The 16,437-nt window shown below is 43.2% G+C and overlaps 1 protein-coding gene across 1 annotated transcript; it reads left to right on the forward strand.

Annotated features, from left to right (window-relative positions):
* Positions 1-2,519: 2,519 nt before the first annotated feature.
* Positions 2,520-14,935, forward strand: LOC125357188 (sodium-dependent glucose transporter 1C-like). The gene is given in 6 exon segments (XM_048353920.1): positions 2,520-2,818; positions 8,437-8,481; positions 9,280-9,448; positions 11,182-11,298; positions 13,213-14,165; positions 14,167-14,935. Coding segments are annotated over 4 exon segments (1,137 nt in total). The 5' UTR covers positions 2,520-2,818; positions 8,437-8,481; positions 9,280-9,426; the 3' UTR covers positions 14,212-14,935.
* Positions 14,936-16,437: the final 1,502 nt, after the last annotated feature.

Here is a 16,437-nt window from a genome sequence, read left to right on the forward strand (position 1 = left end):
CAACATGCTTTGGGGGGGGTGATCATAACCCCAGGACTCTGAATTAACCCATAGTCCCTTGATGGATTCACAATACACTGGCATTGTTGGGAAGGAGCCACAGCGGGGCAGCTGGGGCACTAGAGGCAAGCCCTTGAGAAGGTACACCTTGGCTCCAGCTCCTTCTGGTCCCTCTCCTTGCTTCTTAGCAGCTTTTTAAGGTAAACAGTTTTCCTGTGCCATCCATGGCCTTCATCCATGTGGGCCAGAACCAGCTTATTAGGAAACAATTCTGCCCATGCTTACAACACTACCCAGTCAGTGTCTTCCATCATTTCCTTGTACTCTCAAACACCAACAAGGCAACTGACATTAAGTCCTGTTTTCACAAAAGAAGACCTAGACTTAGATGCTTTTCTTCCTAAAGCCATACAGCCAATAGTGGCAGAAGTGGTAGTGCGCATGTTATCCAGCACTCACAAAATGGAGGCAGGAGAATCTTGATTCCGAACACAGACTGGGCTATATAGTGACATTCTGTCACACACTCACACACAAAGACAAAAAGTTCTACAGCTATGCTTTACATTTAGATTTGTATGACTCCAAGACAAACTTGTGCTCAGCTATGTTGGATAAGTAATTCGGACATGACCTCTCACCTCATGGTTTTTCATGTTTGCTGGCAACAACCAACCAGAGCACAGTAGCCAGTCAGAAGGGCCCAGTTTACCTAAACAGGCATGATAAGAAGCTCTTGTTTTCAAGCTGATCCTGGGGCTTGAACTCAGGGCCTGGGTGCTTTTTCTGAGCTTTTGTGCTCAGCATTAGTGTTTTACCACTTAAGCCACAACTCCATCTCTGGATTTTTGTTGGTTAAAGAGTCTCATGAACTTTCCTGCCCCTGCTGACTTTGACTCTCAATCCTCCGGTCTCAGACCTCAGCCTTCTAAGTAGCAAAGATTGGCTACTTAGGTGTGAGCCACCAGTGCCCCGCTAAGGAGGTCTTTCTTTTAACCTTCTCAGAAAAGTAATATTTGTAGGAGCAATCTGCTTTGTGTCATATTTGTGGTTACTGTATATGGCCAGAGATTCCCTGACTGACCTTAGGCAAGTGGGTTATGTAGGGATATGTCTTAATCCCACCCTCCTATGTCCAAATAAGGCTAAGGTGGAATTAGTGTTGTGATGACTAATGGAGACGGTACACAAGAGCTCTTGCACAAATCCAATAAATGTAGTCAGAGTGCATAAAGAATACCAGATCAAGAAACCCCAGATATGAGCAAATCAAAGGCAGGCACTACTGTGGAAAGTTATACAAGCACAAGACCTTCAATTCTTAGGGGACCGGGAAGCTTGCCAAAACCCCATTTTGCATTTCTCAGTTTAAATTTCTTACTGAAGTTTGGCTCTTTTGTTAGTTTGGTTGTTTACAAGATCTGTCTATTTCCAGCTCTTGGGATATTATTTTTTGACATCTAGGTTACTTCAGGCAACCAAGAGCCAGCAATGAATAGCAAAAGCACTGAGTAATTGAGTAATGATCGCTTTACCATTCTTTGTTCTCTATCTCCAGAACTGTAATTCTATTGGTATATTATCTGTCGACTTAATGAAGCTGCGTCTTCAACAGTCGTGTAGTCTGACTTCAGCGGCGTCCATAGCAGAATCCGCAGGACGGAAGCTGATGAGCTGTCAAGAAGAGGCTGGAAGTGGCAGTGGGTCCGTTACACAGCTCCGTTCTTTCCCGACCTATTTCATCTCTTCTCCTACTGCCTTCGTTTCTGCACAGCTGTGCAGTTTGGCAGCACTCCAGCTGTTCTTTTAAGACAGCCACTTGCAAGGATTGCTTCATTGGGAGGGCTATATCTAGAAAAGCAAGTGGTTCTTTCCTTGGTCCAGGTACTGGGCATGTTGCTTCAGCGGCTTAAACGGACGTCGGGGGTGGGGCAGAGGGAGAGGCAGAATGTGTTCCATTTCAGATGGAATTCTACTCATCTCCATCGCCGCCGCAGGGATGCTGAATTAATGAACAAATGCGTAATAACTACTGCTTGCCAACTGGCCCCAGCTGTTTCTGTGCTGCATCTTACAGAGCGTAATTGGCTGCGGTGTGCATTGCTTCATTCAAAGCCCCTTGATCCTCCCCAGCCAGGTGCAGAGTCCTCAGAGGGAGCTGCGCTCAGGGGTCTGCCCGCGATGCTGAGAGGCGCGGGCGGAGCGCCCCGAGCCGCCGGGGGCGGAGCTCCAGCGGGGTCCTTGGGACGCCAGAACGGAGGGGCGGTGGGTGTCAGCCCAGAGGACGCGGCAGTTCCGAGGCTGCGTCTCCGGCTCTTCCCACCAGGTGCCGGTCTCCGGGCTCAGCCAGCTGAGACTCGGAAGCGGGCAGGCGACTCCCCGTCTCCCAGGCAGCCGTGGCCGACGCGGTCCCGGTGGGAGCAAGGCACCTTTTCGGCCACGTGACTTGCGTCGGAGTTGTGCAAGATGCCGCGGGTGTGTCCGCAGCTTGCGACACCTGTAAGTTCCAAAGGCCAACCCTCTCCAGGCGAGACTCGGGACCGCTCTCCGGGAGAGGCCGCGCGTCTGGAGCTGGAGGACGGAGGTCGGAGTTGCCGAGTGGCCTCTGGGAGCAAGGGCGTTCTCCCGCGCCGCCGAGCTGGAGCTGGAAGGGGCGTTGCGTGAGGCCGAGGCCGGGGCCGGGGCCTCTGTGTTCCGGCACCGGCTCCTCCAGAAGCAGGAGCCCGAGGCGGTGGCGGTCTCGGGGCTACGAGGCCGAGCCCGGAGCCTGCGGCGCTGGTTCACCACGCTGATCCTGTATCTGGCCTTCCTGGGGCTGGTGAGAGCCAGGGCTGTGCCCTCCAGGCCGGGTCCTGCGGGGCAGGGGGTCGGGGCAGCGAGCACTTCCCCTCCCTCCCCCCCCCCCCCCCGCGCGGTGGGGTCGTGGGTGCTTTTAATCCGCGGCCTGCGCTTCCGTTTCATCATGTACACGGGGGCAAACTCAAATCTCGATTCAGTTACTTACTATCAGAAGTGAAACTGATTGTCTCTAAGGTTTGCCGCTACAGCAGACCTTGGAACGTGTGTCCCCTCTGTGCGAAGGGAAGACTCGCAGTTTGGGGGTGTTGTGGGCTACTGCTGTCCTCATCCAAAATGATTGCACAGAAAACCAGCTTTTCTGGGATTTCCTCTTCCTGCTGGCCAGACCAAATTCAGCCAAGCACTTAACGGAAAAAAAGGGAGAAAATAGGGTTTGTAGGTAGCACAGCTGGTTGAATGGCACAGCCAGGACCATTTCTTACCGAATACACCATAGCATGTTTTTACCTTTTTCCCCCCTGTGATCTTGACTTATTGTATGTCACAATCATGTTTAAATCAACTTTGCAGATTCCTACATGCTTTTCTTGGAGCAAAAGTGCAAGGCTGAAAAATAGACTTTTACAAACCCCTAGGCCACCTCTTCTGGAGATTTGTGACAATCTCTCCTTATCATTTGATAATCATAATTCTGAGAGAATGGAAGGGTGAGTCCTCAGGAGTAGAATCATTTATGGCCATTGAGCATCTATTTCAGACTCAGAGACAGAATGCTTGCTTTTTATCTGATAGGGTACAGAAGGTGAGAAAGGTGAAGATGTCTTGAACATTCAAGAAAAAACACAGACTCCGACTGAACAAGAGGAGAGTGAAGAGGAAGATGTTGATGAAACAGGTGTAGAAGTTAAGGACATCAAATTGGTTATGTCACATGCAAAGGCAGCCCCAGCCCGGAAGAATAATAGTAATGATATTGTAAATGCTGTAATGGAATTAACAACATAACCATATGAAAACAAGGACCCTTTTTTGTGTGTTTGTGTTTCAAGAGGGTGACTGCAGCTTGGTTTGAAATTTGTACTGTTTCTATCATCAATAAAGTTATGGCTTCTTGCTGGATGAAAAAAAAAAAAGAAAGAAGAAGCCACCATAGTACCTGGTGAGCCATCACTCACTGTGTGCCGGCTCTGAGAAGCCCTTAGAAGACATTTGCTTTGTCATGTACTAGGTGCTTGCTGTGCATCTGTGTGTCTATTTTGGTCCATAGTCCTGCCTACTCCTGCTCAGGCCAGGGGCATTCTGTCTTCAGAACAGCAGTGCAATTAGAACCAGTTACCCTTGAAATGCATATGAGTTAGAAACTGGGTTTTTTTTCTTAAATAGTCCAAGAAATTTCCTTTGAAAGCTATCTAGTAGATATTGCTAACAGTTACTAGAAAGAAAAGGTTAGACAAGTCATTTTTAGCCATTTCTTTGCAGGAAGAACTGATTCAGGAATGGGGGCAGTATCTAAATAATAAACAAGAAAGTAACATAGAACTACCTCCATTGCTTGCAGCAAATTTGTCCACTCTGGGTAGCTATGGTGTTGGGAATGAGTGGTTTGGCTCCTCAACTACTTGCTCAAAGAGTAAAGTGTGTCAGGTTGTAGTTTTTTGTTCACATATGAAGGTAGGTTACAGTTCCCTACACACAGAAGCAGGTTTAGACCTTTCTTTCCTTTCCTTTACTGTCTCCTTTCTCCTCCCTCCCTCCCTCCCTCCCTCCCTTCCCTTCCCTTCCCTTCCCTTCCCTTCCTTTCCTTTCCTTCCTTCCTTCCTTCCTTCCTTCCTTCCTTCCTTCCTTCCTTCCTTCCTTCCTTCCTTCCTTCCTTCCTTCTTTCCTTCCTTCCTTCTTTCCCCCTTCTTTTTTCTTTCTTCTGTGCTAGCACTGGGGCTTAAGCTCAAGGCCTAGGTGCTGTCCCTTAGCTTTTGCACCCAGTGTTGGGGCTCTACTACTTGAGTCACAGCTTTACTTCTGGCTTTTTTGCGGACAACTAAAGATTACCTTCCCGTCCACAATGGGTTCAAACCTTAATCTTCAGATCTCAGCCTCCTGAATAGCTAAGATTATAGTCATGAACCACCAGTGCCTGGCTCTTTAGGCCTAATTTAATTTATTAATTCCCAGTACTTGGCCAGCCTCTCAAGTTTTTGAGGTTGACTGAAATGCTGAACACCTTTACACTGTATATCACAATAGTTAACTGATTTGCTCTAAATATGGTATTATGGTGTACACTGACAAATAAGCTAGGTGATTTTTGGTGTTTTCAAGTACAAAGGATGGCTGCATAGAAACATTTATGAGCATTTTTTTTTTTAGATATGAACTTGCTATGTAGTCCAGTGTGGCCTTAAAATCACTATGTAAATCAAGCTGTCTTTGAAATTGTGATCTTCCTACCTCAGCCTACTGAGTGCTGGGATTACAGGCATGTACCACCACACCTGGACCCATTTATAAAATACTTGGAAGGGATACAACACCTTAGGGATACTACTATGATGGCTATTAGGAAGTGATAAAAAGAAAAAGGTACAGTTTTTGATAGATGTCTCTGTGAGCCAAAAAATTAAAATCTAAGTCTAAAGATCCCACAATGGAGTACTTGAGTGACATCAGGACACGATGGTGATGAAATCCTATGGTTGACTGTAAAACTTTCTGATTGAAAGAAGCACTGCTTCTGTAGTTAGCCGGGTAACACAAGATGTAGGAACCTGGAGACCCATTAAACATGAAGAGTGGAGAACGTTTCACATCTCCCATTCAGGATGGCTGCAAACCAACTGTTAGTGCTCCCACGCTCAGGCCCAGTGCTCCTTTCCTCTGAGATGTTTGTCTGAGTGTACTCATTAGCAAGTCTAGAGAAACAGCAGTATCACCAGCCCTAATTATCAGGGCTGATGATTGAACTTAGGACCTCCTGCATGCTAAGCTAAGCAAATGATCAACCAACTGAGCTGTCACTCCTGTCCCTTAGACAACATGTTTTCAATACAGCCCTTGAATTTAAAATGGCCATGGTTAAAGATCTGATGAGAAGTCATTACAACAGTGATCTAACTGGCAAGAAAATTTGGTTATTTCTGTCATGTATCACTTTTAAAAATTATTACTAGCATTATGAGTTATACTATCACTATATTTCCATTTATTTCATACAATTTCTGAAGCACATGTACAGATATCTATATAGCTATAACTCAAAGTAACTTCAATATTATTTGTTATTTGCCAGTGCTTTCCACATAATATACCAAATAAGCCCAATAGTTTAATATTTGTCTATTCTAAGGGATCTTCTAGAAAATCTCCTAATTACTTTGAGGTTCTGAGAATGACTTAATTTAATTTGATTTGTGGAAGTTCACCAAAATATCAATTTAAACACTGATTAGAATAAGTTTATTTTATATAGTGATCCTTCATCTCTGGGTGTGGTAGCTCATGCCTGTAATCCTAATTACTCAGGAAGTGGAGTTAAGAGGACTGTAGTTCAAGGTTAGCCCAGGCCAAAAGAAAAAAAGTTAGTGGTACTTTAAGAAGTAGGCAGATATAGTGGAGTATGAAGGCATAGGCAGGAAAATGGAAGCCCAGGATCAAGCTGTGCAAAAGACCTAAGACCCTAACTATAAACTAACCAGAGGAAAAACACTGGAGATCTTCAGGTCCTGGAAACCATAAGGACTTGAGTTCAAACCATATTGCTACAACAAAATAAATAGCCCTTCATTTAACCAAAGTCATATTAGCACTTCCAAAGGAAGACCAGAAAATTACATAATTGTTGAGGAGGCCTATCTCTTTTGATAAAGAAGACCCAGTTTCCTTAAGGGATAAAAACCTAATAAACACAGAATGAAGCTCAGGAAATGATCGTGGTAAAACCCAGTGTCATTCTTTCCTGAGCTAATGACCTCAAATGCATAGCAGAACCTCTCACCATTTACTATTAAAAGGCAGCCAGTGCTCTGAGGGAACCTTGCTGTCTTCATAGAGCATCTGAATCTAGTTTGGTAATGTACACTAGATGTTAATGCTTAATTTTAAGAAAAGCTTGGAAATAATTCCCTGCTAATCTCAATCAGTTTGGTCATACACAAAGTTCCTTACAAAGTTTTGTTTTCTATAATCTATCTATAATGTTTTTAACCATTCAATCTTTGTCCTAAATTTCTCTCTTCTCATTTTAGGACAACCAAGATTCTCTAGGAGAAAATTACACTGTGAGGAGCTTCCCTGTGAGATAGCACAGGCCTGGAGGAGTTCTCACCCATAGATCTGTGTGACATTGCAGTGGCTTGCTTCCTAGCAACAATAGGAAATTAGGATCACTAAAGGTTAAACATTCTAATTAAAAACAAGGGAAGAGGTGACACTGTTTAAAAATGTACTCATTACCTGATTTATGTTACTGTAACCCCTCTTTACATCACCTTTACAATACAAAATTCTAATTAAATATCAAACTAAAATGAGTGGAAATAAAGGTAAGAGGGAAATCATATGATCAAAATCCATTATATACATATAGGAACATAAAGTATGAGATTTTGGACTTAGTGCAGGAAAAATACCACAACAGACTCAATTCAGTCAGAGCGATTGGAACACAAGTTCCTGGACCCTAAGTCTAAGAAACAACTTGCCCATGGCTTAGTAACTGTATGAGCTCCAAAGCACAAGACCCTGGCTGCCATATGCATTTCGTCAGGTGGTGCTGGCAGGATCACTGGCAGTCTCCTTTACACTGCCCTCCTGGCACCAAGAAAATGAACACATGTTTATTTTCATTTAGCAAGGCTCTTCTGGGGGCCGAGCAAAAACACAACTTGTGAAGTAGGAGCTCCCAGAACCAATAAAGGTAGCGGGAACTGCACCCAGCAATGTGGGAAGGAGGTTACTCGAGGAGTAGCCACATAAGGGCTGTGCACAGCCTGTACTACATCATTCATTATACAAATAGCTCTCAGTTTATTATTTGTTGACATATTAAATTAACTTCTAGTTGATATGAGGCTGTTTTAGGCCAATTTTAATTTACTTTATCACAGTAAATTTAATAATAAATTAAACTTCAAAATTGTGAACCTCCTTCTGATAATGTATATGTAACATTTTGTGGGAGGGAAGGAAGGTACCTGTCCTGGGTTTAAACTCAGGGTCTGCGTGCTGTCCCTAGGCTTTTCTGCTCAAAGGTAGAGCTCTATCACTTGAGCCCCAGCTCCGACCTTCCTGCTTGGGCTGTCTTCGAATCATGATCCTCAGATCTGGGCCCTGCTGTATATGTAATGTTTTGTGCCGGACTCGGGATATCTTTGAAGAAAAATGTAGACTTAAGAGTGTTTGGGCTGGGAATATGGCCTAGTGGTAGAGTGCTCGCCTCGTATACATGAACCCTTGGGTTTGATTCCTCAGCACCACATATATAGAAAAAGCCGGAAGTGGCACTGAGGCTCAAGAGGTAGAGTGCTAGCCTTGAGCAAAAAGAAGCCAGGGACAGTGCTCACACCCTGAGTTCAAGCCCCAGGACTGGCAACAAAAACAAACAAACAAAAAAGAGTGTTTAACCTGTTTATTGTGTATGTGCAGGACTCCTTTTGTACTAAAGATGACTATTTTAACAGTATTGAAAAGGTAAACTGATCGTTTATATTACCAACATTAAATTCTGATGTTAGTGCTGGTAGCATATTTCAAAATACCAAAAACTTATACTAGGCTCCTGTCAGGAGCTAACACCTGTGATCCTAGCTACTCGGGGAGGCTGAGATAAGAAGATCACAGTTTGAAACCAGCCCAGGAATGAAAGTCCATGACACTGTTATACCCAATTAACCAACAAAATGTTGAAAGTAGAGCTGTGTCTCAAGTGGTAGAGTACTAGCCTTGAGCAAAAAGTTCAGGGACAGCATCTAGGCCTCAAGTTCAAGCCCCAGGAATGGCACACACACACACACACACACACATGCACACACATACACACACACACTATGTATGTATGTATATATATATATATGTATATATACATATATATGGTTTTAATGTTGGATATTATAAACTTCATTTTTACTCTTGTTATTATTATTGTTATTATGTTACAGTGCTCATGGTAAAACCAGGGCTTATGCCTACTAGGCAAGCACCACACTTCTGACTTATATCCCTAACCTAAACTCACTATTGGTACAGAATAGTCTTTTAAGGTACTATTCAAATAGAAAAAAAATGCAAAAGAATTAAAGAATTTTTGAAAAGAAGGAAAGCAGTTAGAGTTTGTATCTCTGATGCTATTAGAAAAATAGTGTGTGCATTTTTTTTACTATAATTCTTATGTGGTTCTCCACATTGCATTGTATCCTTTCTCCACTTTTCTGTAGTGGGCACAAATTAGATGTAGATTACTTAAAAACAACTTTTGGTTTTCAATTTCAGGGAACAACTGTTGCTGTACTAGGACCTACGTTTCAAGATCTGGCCAATAATGTGAACCACAATATCAGCAGTCTTTCTGAAATATTTGTGGGTCGTGCTGTTGGATATCTGTGTGGTTCTGTGATTGGAGGAGTTCTTCTGGACTGTATGAATCAGTTTTTGTTTTTGGGTGAGTGAACAGTAATATTTAATTCTTTGTACCTGTCAGTGAATTTACAATTTGTCTCTAAATATGAAAACTTGTTGACAAATGAAATGAGTGGTGTTTGGGGGTCCTCCTCAGAAGCTAGGTGTCTGTGTCTCCTGCTTTCACCTTGGCAGCCACAGGGCATCAGGGCTGGGCCCCCCAAAGCCTTGCTTAGCCCTCAGCTGTGCTGATGGCAGTCCTGAGCCTCTCAACTCCACTGGAACTGAGGCACCAGTCCATGTCACACTCTTGTCCCAAAGCTCTGCACATCAGGTGCAGGGCTGGTCTCTAGGGCCACCTGGGGCCAGATGAGCTCCAGGAACATGGCCAGGCTCTCTGGACTCTGGGTTGAGAATAAGGGGCAGGGAATGGTGAGGAACTGAGGCAGGCTACACATTTGTCCTCATGTAAGTGATGAGCTGAGATGGCTCTGCTGCAGCCTGGAGGTGCCTGGCAACACTTTTAACACACTGTGGTTCAAATGGGGCCACAGGTTTCAAGAAAATTTAGATTAATGTGACGTGAACAGGGAAATAGTTTGTGCCAATGAATGAGTAAGCAATCCCTCTTAATTTCAAAGTGAGCTGAAGGAAATACATACACACATACATACATATATGCATACATACATACAAAAACATTTTGCTGTCTTGGATATTAAGCCTATCACCTGAAGCATGCTGAGCAATATCCCTAGACCAGACCAAATTATGTATCATATATTTCCCTCCATAATTCTTTTTTTTTTTGCCAGTCCCGGGGCTTGAACTCAGGGCCTGAGCACTGTCTTTGGCTTCTTTTTGCTCAAGGCTAGCACTCTACCACTTAAGCCATAGTGCCACTTCTGGCCTTTTTTATGTATGTGGTGCTGAGGAATGGAACCCAGGGCTTCATGTTTACAAGGCAAGCACTCTACCACTAGGTCACATTTCCAGCCCCCTTCCCTACTTCTTATTTTTTTTACAAACTGCTATACAAATCACTTCTTTTGCCCTTTTAGTTAGTTATGGTATATCTAAGAGTTCCTTAGATGTTTACTGAGGTATGAAACATATATAAATATATATTACATATATAACATTTGGAAGGCCTCTTTTGCTATGAAAATTTGTGTTACAATGGCAAAATGCCTATGTGCATCTGATCATATAAAATAATATTTATCAAAATGAATTCCAGGAAATGGAAATAAGAGGGTTTTTTCTTCACTGCTATTTTTCTTTCCTTTTTGTCTTGTTTATCTGCCTTTAGGAGGGAAAGGAGGGACACAGAAATGGAGAAACAAATGGTGAACAAATGCATCAATGGTGCTCATTAGACAATATGTTGACCATTGTCACCTATACACCCTGTGTGTGGGGATGGGAGGGAAAAACTAAGAGAAAGGGAGAGAAGGAATGACATTGTCCAAAAAGAAATGTACTCACTACCTAACTTATGTAACTGTAAATCCTCTGTACGTCACCTTTAATAATAATATTTTAAAAAATTTAAATTTGTTATAATTTATAGTGATAGAATACACTAATGTCACAGTTTTTTGTATGACATAAACTGCAAAAGATTTAAATGATAAAATAACATGAATCAAATTCTCAAGGTTAACTAGTTTTATTCTGACCTTATTTTGCATCTCTGTAAGAACTTTAGGATATTGACCCATGGCCTTGCATGTGAACAGATATCACAGCTGGCTTTGTTCCTGTCTTTCCCAGGACTATCCATGCTGGCAAGCACAGTTGGTCTTTATCTTACTCCATTCTGCAAGCAAGCAGTACTGCTGATTGTCATGATGTCTGTCTTTGGCCTTTCGTTTGGTGCTCTGGATACAGGTTAGTGATGCTCCATTGTCTCCTCTAGACCAGGACACTACTGGGAAGTGCAGAGCTGATGAAATGATAGCATCATGTGCAATGCTTTTGAAATAACACAACACGGGCTGGGGATATAGCCTAGTGGCAAGAGTGCCTGCCTCGGATACACGAGGCCCTAGGTTCGATTCCCCAGCACCACATATACAGAAAACGGCCAGAAGCGGCGCTGTGGCTTAAGTGGCAGAGTGCTAGCCTTGAGCGGGAAGAAGCCAGGGACAGTGCTCAGGCCCTGAGTCCAAGGCCCAGGACTGGCCAAAAAAAAAAAAAAGAAATAACACAACACTCTGAGCTGATCATGGGGCACACAGTCAGAAGTACTCATCTTGCCAATTGAAGTGCTTGTTTTTTTAAATAACCAATTATGAAGTAAATTTAGAAGATTTTTGTTTGTGTTCAATTTATATTATTTGGACAGGAAAGAACCTTCAGGCTAAGGGTAATTCCAGTGCAGGAGAGAGTTTCCATAGGATTGGAGCATCATCGGGAAGAAGAATGAATGAACTAGTAAGATTAAACAAGTGTGGAATCACTATTTGGCTGAAAAAGCATAGAGGCAGCCATTTAGTTAGAAATACACACTGGCTAGGCCCTGGTGATTCATACCTGTAATCCAAGCTTAGGAGGCTGAGAAGACAGTAACAGCAGGAAAGTCTGTGGGACTCTTTATTTCTAATTAACCACCAAAGAGCCAGAAGTGGAGCTGTGACTTAAGTGGTAAAGTGCCAGCCTTAAGTGAAAAATCTCCAGGATGATGCCCAGGCCCTCAGTTCAAGCTCCAGGAGCAACACACACACACACACACACACACACACACACACACACACACACACACACAATTTTTCTGCTTAAAGAAGCCTGTGCACTGTGCAACTTTCCTTGTTCTTCTTTTCTTTCTCAAAAGTTCCTGACCATTAACCCTTCTGTACATCACTTTGACAATAAAGAAATGAATATTTTTTTAAGTTCCTGACCTCAGCATTAGATGTTCTCCAACTCCATTATATATTTGAAGACTTGCTAAATAACATATGTGATATTTGTTCACCTCATTCCAGCTGTTGGGCCTGATTTTTCTCTAATGTTAGATATATCATGGAACTATTTTATAGTGTAGGTTTTGTTTAGTTGTCAAATGACAAAGGTAGAATAACTTACAAAAGAGTCAACTTGATGCTTATTTCTTACCTCAGGCATACCTGGAGTTTACAGGTTCTGAATTAATTTATTTTGTTTTATGCAAATACCAAAAAGGGGTGCCAGTTAAAAGGAGAGAAAGAGGGCTGGGGATATGGCCTAGTGGCAAGAGTGCTTGCCTCCCATACATGAAGCCCTGGGTTCAATTCCCCAGCACCACATATATAGAAAACGGCCAGAAGTGGTGCTGTGGCTCAAGTGGCAGAGTGCTAGCCTTGAGCAAAAAGAAGCCAGGGACAGTGCTCAGGCCCTGAGTCCAGTCCCCAGGACTGGAAAAAAAAAAAAAAGGAGAGAAAGATTTGGTCACTATCTGATGATAAGATTTTGTCCAATAAACATATATATATTTAAAGTATAGAACACATGTACAAATACTATTTCCTAGAGTGATATCAGCAATTCTTTATTTTATAAAGTCCTTACTAATGTGTCTGGCTGATGGAGGTACCATCCTATAAACTTCCAGGAATGCTATCTTGAAAGATACTGCTCTCTGGTGAGAGCTTGTCAGAGTTCTTCACTCACAGATTCTACTCAGAGCCAATGTCTGAATAACTTACAACAATGTGGTATTTATGTCATGTAATTACAGACACGTCCTCTTTCTGAAGATCATGAAATGTTTTATCCCAAAGTTGCTATGTGTAACTTAAAAGGTTCTCTGTCTCTCTTTGGTAGGTGGGAATGTCCTCATCTTGGCTCTTTGGGGGGACAAGAGCCCCCCATACATGCAGGCCTTACACTTCAGTTTTGCCCTGGGTGCCTTCCTGGCTCCCCTGCTGGCTAAACTGGCCCTGGGCCCCACAGTGTCTGCTGACAACCACACAGAGCCCAACTTTCTCCCTCCAGCCCTGAACCGGTCATCTGAAGCTGCCTCAGTCTCCCTACTCGGAGCGCCCCATGACATGAACTTACTGTGGGCTTATGCTTCCATCGGCACCTATATTCTCATAGTTTCTCTGTTTTTCTTTGTTCTGTTCTTCATGAAGAGCTCAAGGCAGAGAAAATCAACAGCAGCATCTGCTCAGGAATCTCGAAGAGCTAAATACCACAAGGCCCTTCTCTGTCTCCTTTTTATATTCTTCTTCTTCTATGTTGGAGCTGAGATAACATTCGGCTCTTACATTTTCTCCTTTGCCACCACCCACGTTGGCATGGATGAAAGAGAAGCAGCTGGCTTGAACTCCATCTTCTGGGGGACCTTCGCAGCCTGCCGGGGTCTGGCAATCTTCTTTGCAGCATGTTTGCGACCTGCCACCATGATTGTGCTGAGCAACCTTGGCAGCCTGACCTCCTGTTTGTTTCTGGTGCTTTTTGACAAGAGCCCCCTTTGTCTGTGGATAGCAACCTCCGTGTATGGGGCCTCTATGGCCACCACTTTTCCCAGTGGTGTTTCTTGGATTGAACAGTACAGCACCATCAGTGGCAAGTCTGCTGCATTTTTTGTGATTGGCGGTACTCTGGGAGAAATGGCAATTCCTGCAGTAATTGGAATTCTTCAAGGGGAGTATCCAGATTTACCAGTAGTTCTGTACATCTGTTTGGGGTCAGCGATCTGCACTGCTGTTTTATTTCCTGTGATGTATAAACTAGCTACCTTGCCTTTGAATCACCAGAGAAAAAGAAACAGGAAAGAACAAAGACCAGAAAGCTTTGGCATTTAATTTTGGGTTATAAAGGAACAAGATGAGGGCTCAGGCCTCCAGGAAAGAGTAGCTATAGTCCTAGATACTCAGAAGATTGAGATCTAGGATCACAGTTCAAAGCTAGACTTGGCAGAAAAGTCCAGAGTCTACCATGAACCACCACTGTGTACAAACAATAGGATCTTGTCATGAGACTCCTTGGCCCATGGCTGGTTTTGTAATCTTGAATGGTCTCCACCTTTGAGAACAGGAAGGCATTTGCGATTGAGAATTGGTGGTGCTAGAGGGGAATGGAGAGGATTTTCTAAGTAAATGATCCTTGTTCTGAGAATTAGGGAGAACTGTTTCTTCATGAAAGAGCATACTAGAAGGAACTTTTTTTTTTTTAACTCAACACAGAGTTAGACTAAAGAATACTAAGGGCTCATTAAAATTTTTCTATAAAAACACTTCACAGGACCTACAAGACCTGCCTGAAGATGTGGCTGTGCCATCTAGGGCTATACTAAGCACTTTACTTTACAGTAACTTACCTAATTTCCTGATCTGTAATCCTAGAAATCAAAATGAGATGATTTACAAGCAGAAAAGTTTGAAGTTTGTGTAAGATTTCTGCTGTAGCATCCTCTTTATTTCAAATGGAAATCTAACTAACATGATAAATGTCTTTAAGATTATGGTACTGATAGTGAATGCATATCAAATGAATATGTTTAATGTTTAGTTCATTCTTGTTAATAATTGACTGAAAAATACATTAATGTTGCTGCATTTCACTCATGCAGGGTAAACCTTTCCTCCATAACTCTAACATGTCTGAAACAGGACATATCTCACCATCAGTGACCATGTAACATCTTGACAAATTATACACTTCAAATTCATACACATATTTAAAATTACCACACTATCTTAAATAACAAAATAGTAATCCCTTAAATTACGGAAATTATATTGTTTAATTCACTTTATTTTTTTGCCAGTCCTGAGGCTTGAACTCAGGGCCTGAGGACTGTTCCTGGCTTCCTTTTTGCTCAAGGCTAGCACTCTACCACTTAAGCCACAGCGCCACTTCCAGCTTTTTCTATATATGTGGTGCTGAAGAATCCAACCCAGGGCTTCATGTATACAAGGCGAGCACTTTACCACTAGGCCATATTCCCAGCCCTTTGTCTTGGCTAATGGCTGCTGTATTGGCCAAAGTGAGAAGTGCAGAACCAAATATTAACATCCATAAATGTTTCAGGAATTATTTCTTTCCTGGTATTCTGAAAATGAGCAGGTTATTTGGGGTCAGAAGTTTAAATAGGTAGTTTAGTTAAATTTTAGGCATAATGTCAATTGTCATAGTCTTTGAGAAAGGTGTAGATTTCAGAGATCATGCTAGTTAGCAGACAGCAGTGCTGGCTGGGGTCTTTCTGCTCTACCCAGACAGAAGTCATGAATGAGGAGGTGAGGAGCAACTCCTCCTGTTATTCTCGGCCCTGGGTGGGTATTTGCAGGTGGTCAGTGGATAGCCACAGTAGGCTCTGGGCTCTGCAGCTAGGGCAGCGCCACAGGGTTGGATTCTTAAGCACTTGAGGACTAGGGGAGTGGTACAGGCTATGGGCCTAAGGATTTGTGCTGACAGCTAGAGTGGTGGCACTGGACTCAGTCTTCAGGTTTGGGGCAGAAGCTCTAAGTGCTAAGTGTTACAGCTCTTTTGTTCCCCAGGCAGAGACCTTCCTATGTGTGCATATGCCTACGTGTGTCTTTGTGTATGTGTGGGGTAGGGTGGGAAGGGGATCTCACATGGCAAATACCAGTCCCTTGGAAGTTTTACTTTCAAGTCCACCTCTCTCTACATGCCCAAAGCTTCCTTTTGGCCTGTAGCTACTGTGTTGCCATGAAGGCACTGTGCTCCCCACCCCCATCCTGTCTCTTTCTCCACTGGATCTGTTGTAATTGCCTGAGGCTTTCTAGTCCTGAGCTGTTCCTCTACAAGGCTGCCTCTGGGAGCAGCTTTCTTCCTGGTGCTGCCCCTTCACGCATGCCCCCCTTTTCTTCGTGCCAGTAGAGTAAAGGTAGGCAAAACTACTCCAGAGAGTCTTTACTGGGACCTCAGGTGAGGAAGATCAGAAGAATATCTCCCATTTGTTTACAAAGTGAATTTACAACATGACTCGCTTAGCCATAGGAGGAAGTGATAGTGAAGCCTTGGTTTGCACCAATCACAGAAGTCCCTTATGTAAATGTAGCACTGTGTTTGCACCAATCA

This window comes from Perognathus longimembris, chromosome 9, assembly GCF_023159225.1.
Source record: "Perognathus longimembris pacificus isolate PPM17 chromosome 9, ASM2315922v1, whole genome shotgun sequence".
Lineage (NCBI taxonomy): Eukaryota > Metazoa > Chordata > Mammalia > Rodentia > Heteromyidae > Perognathus > Perognathus longimembris.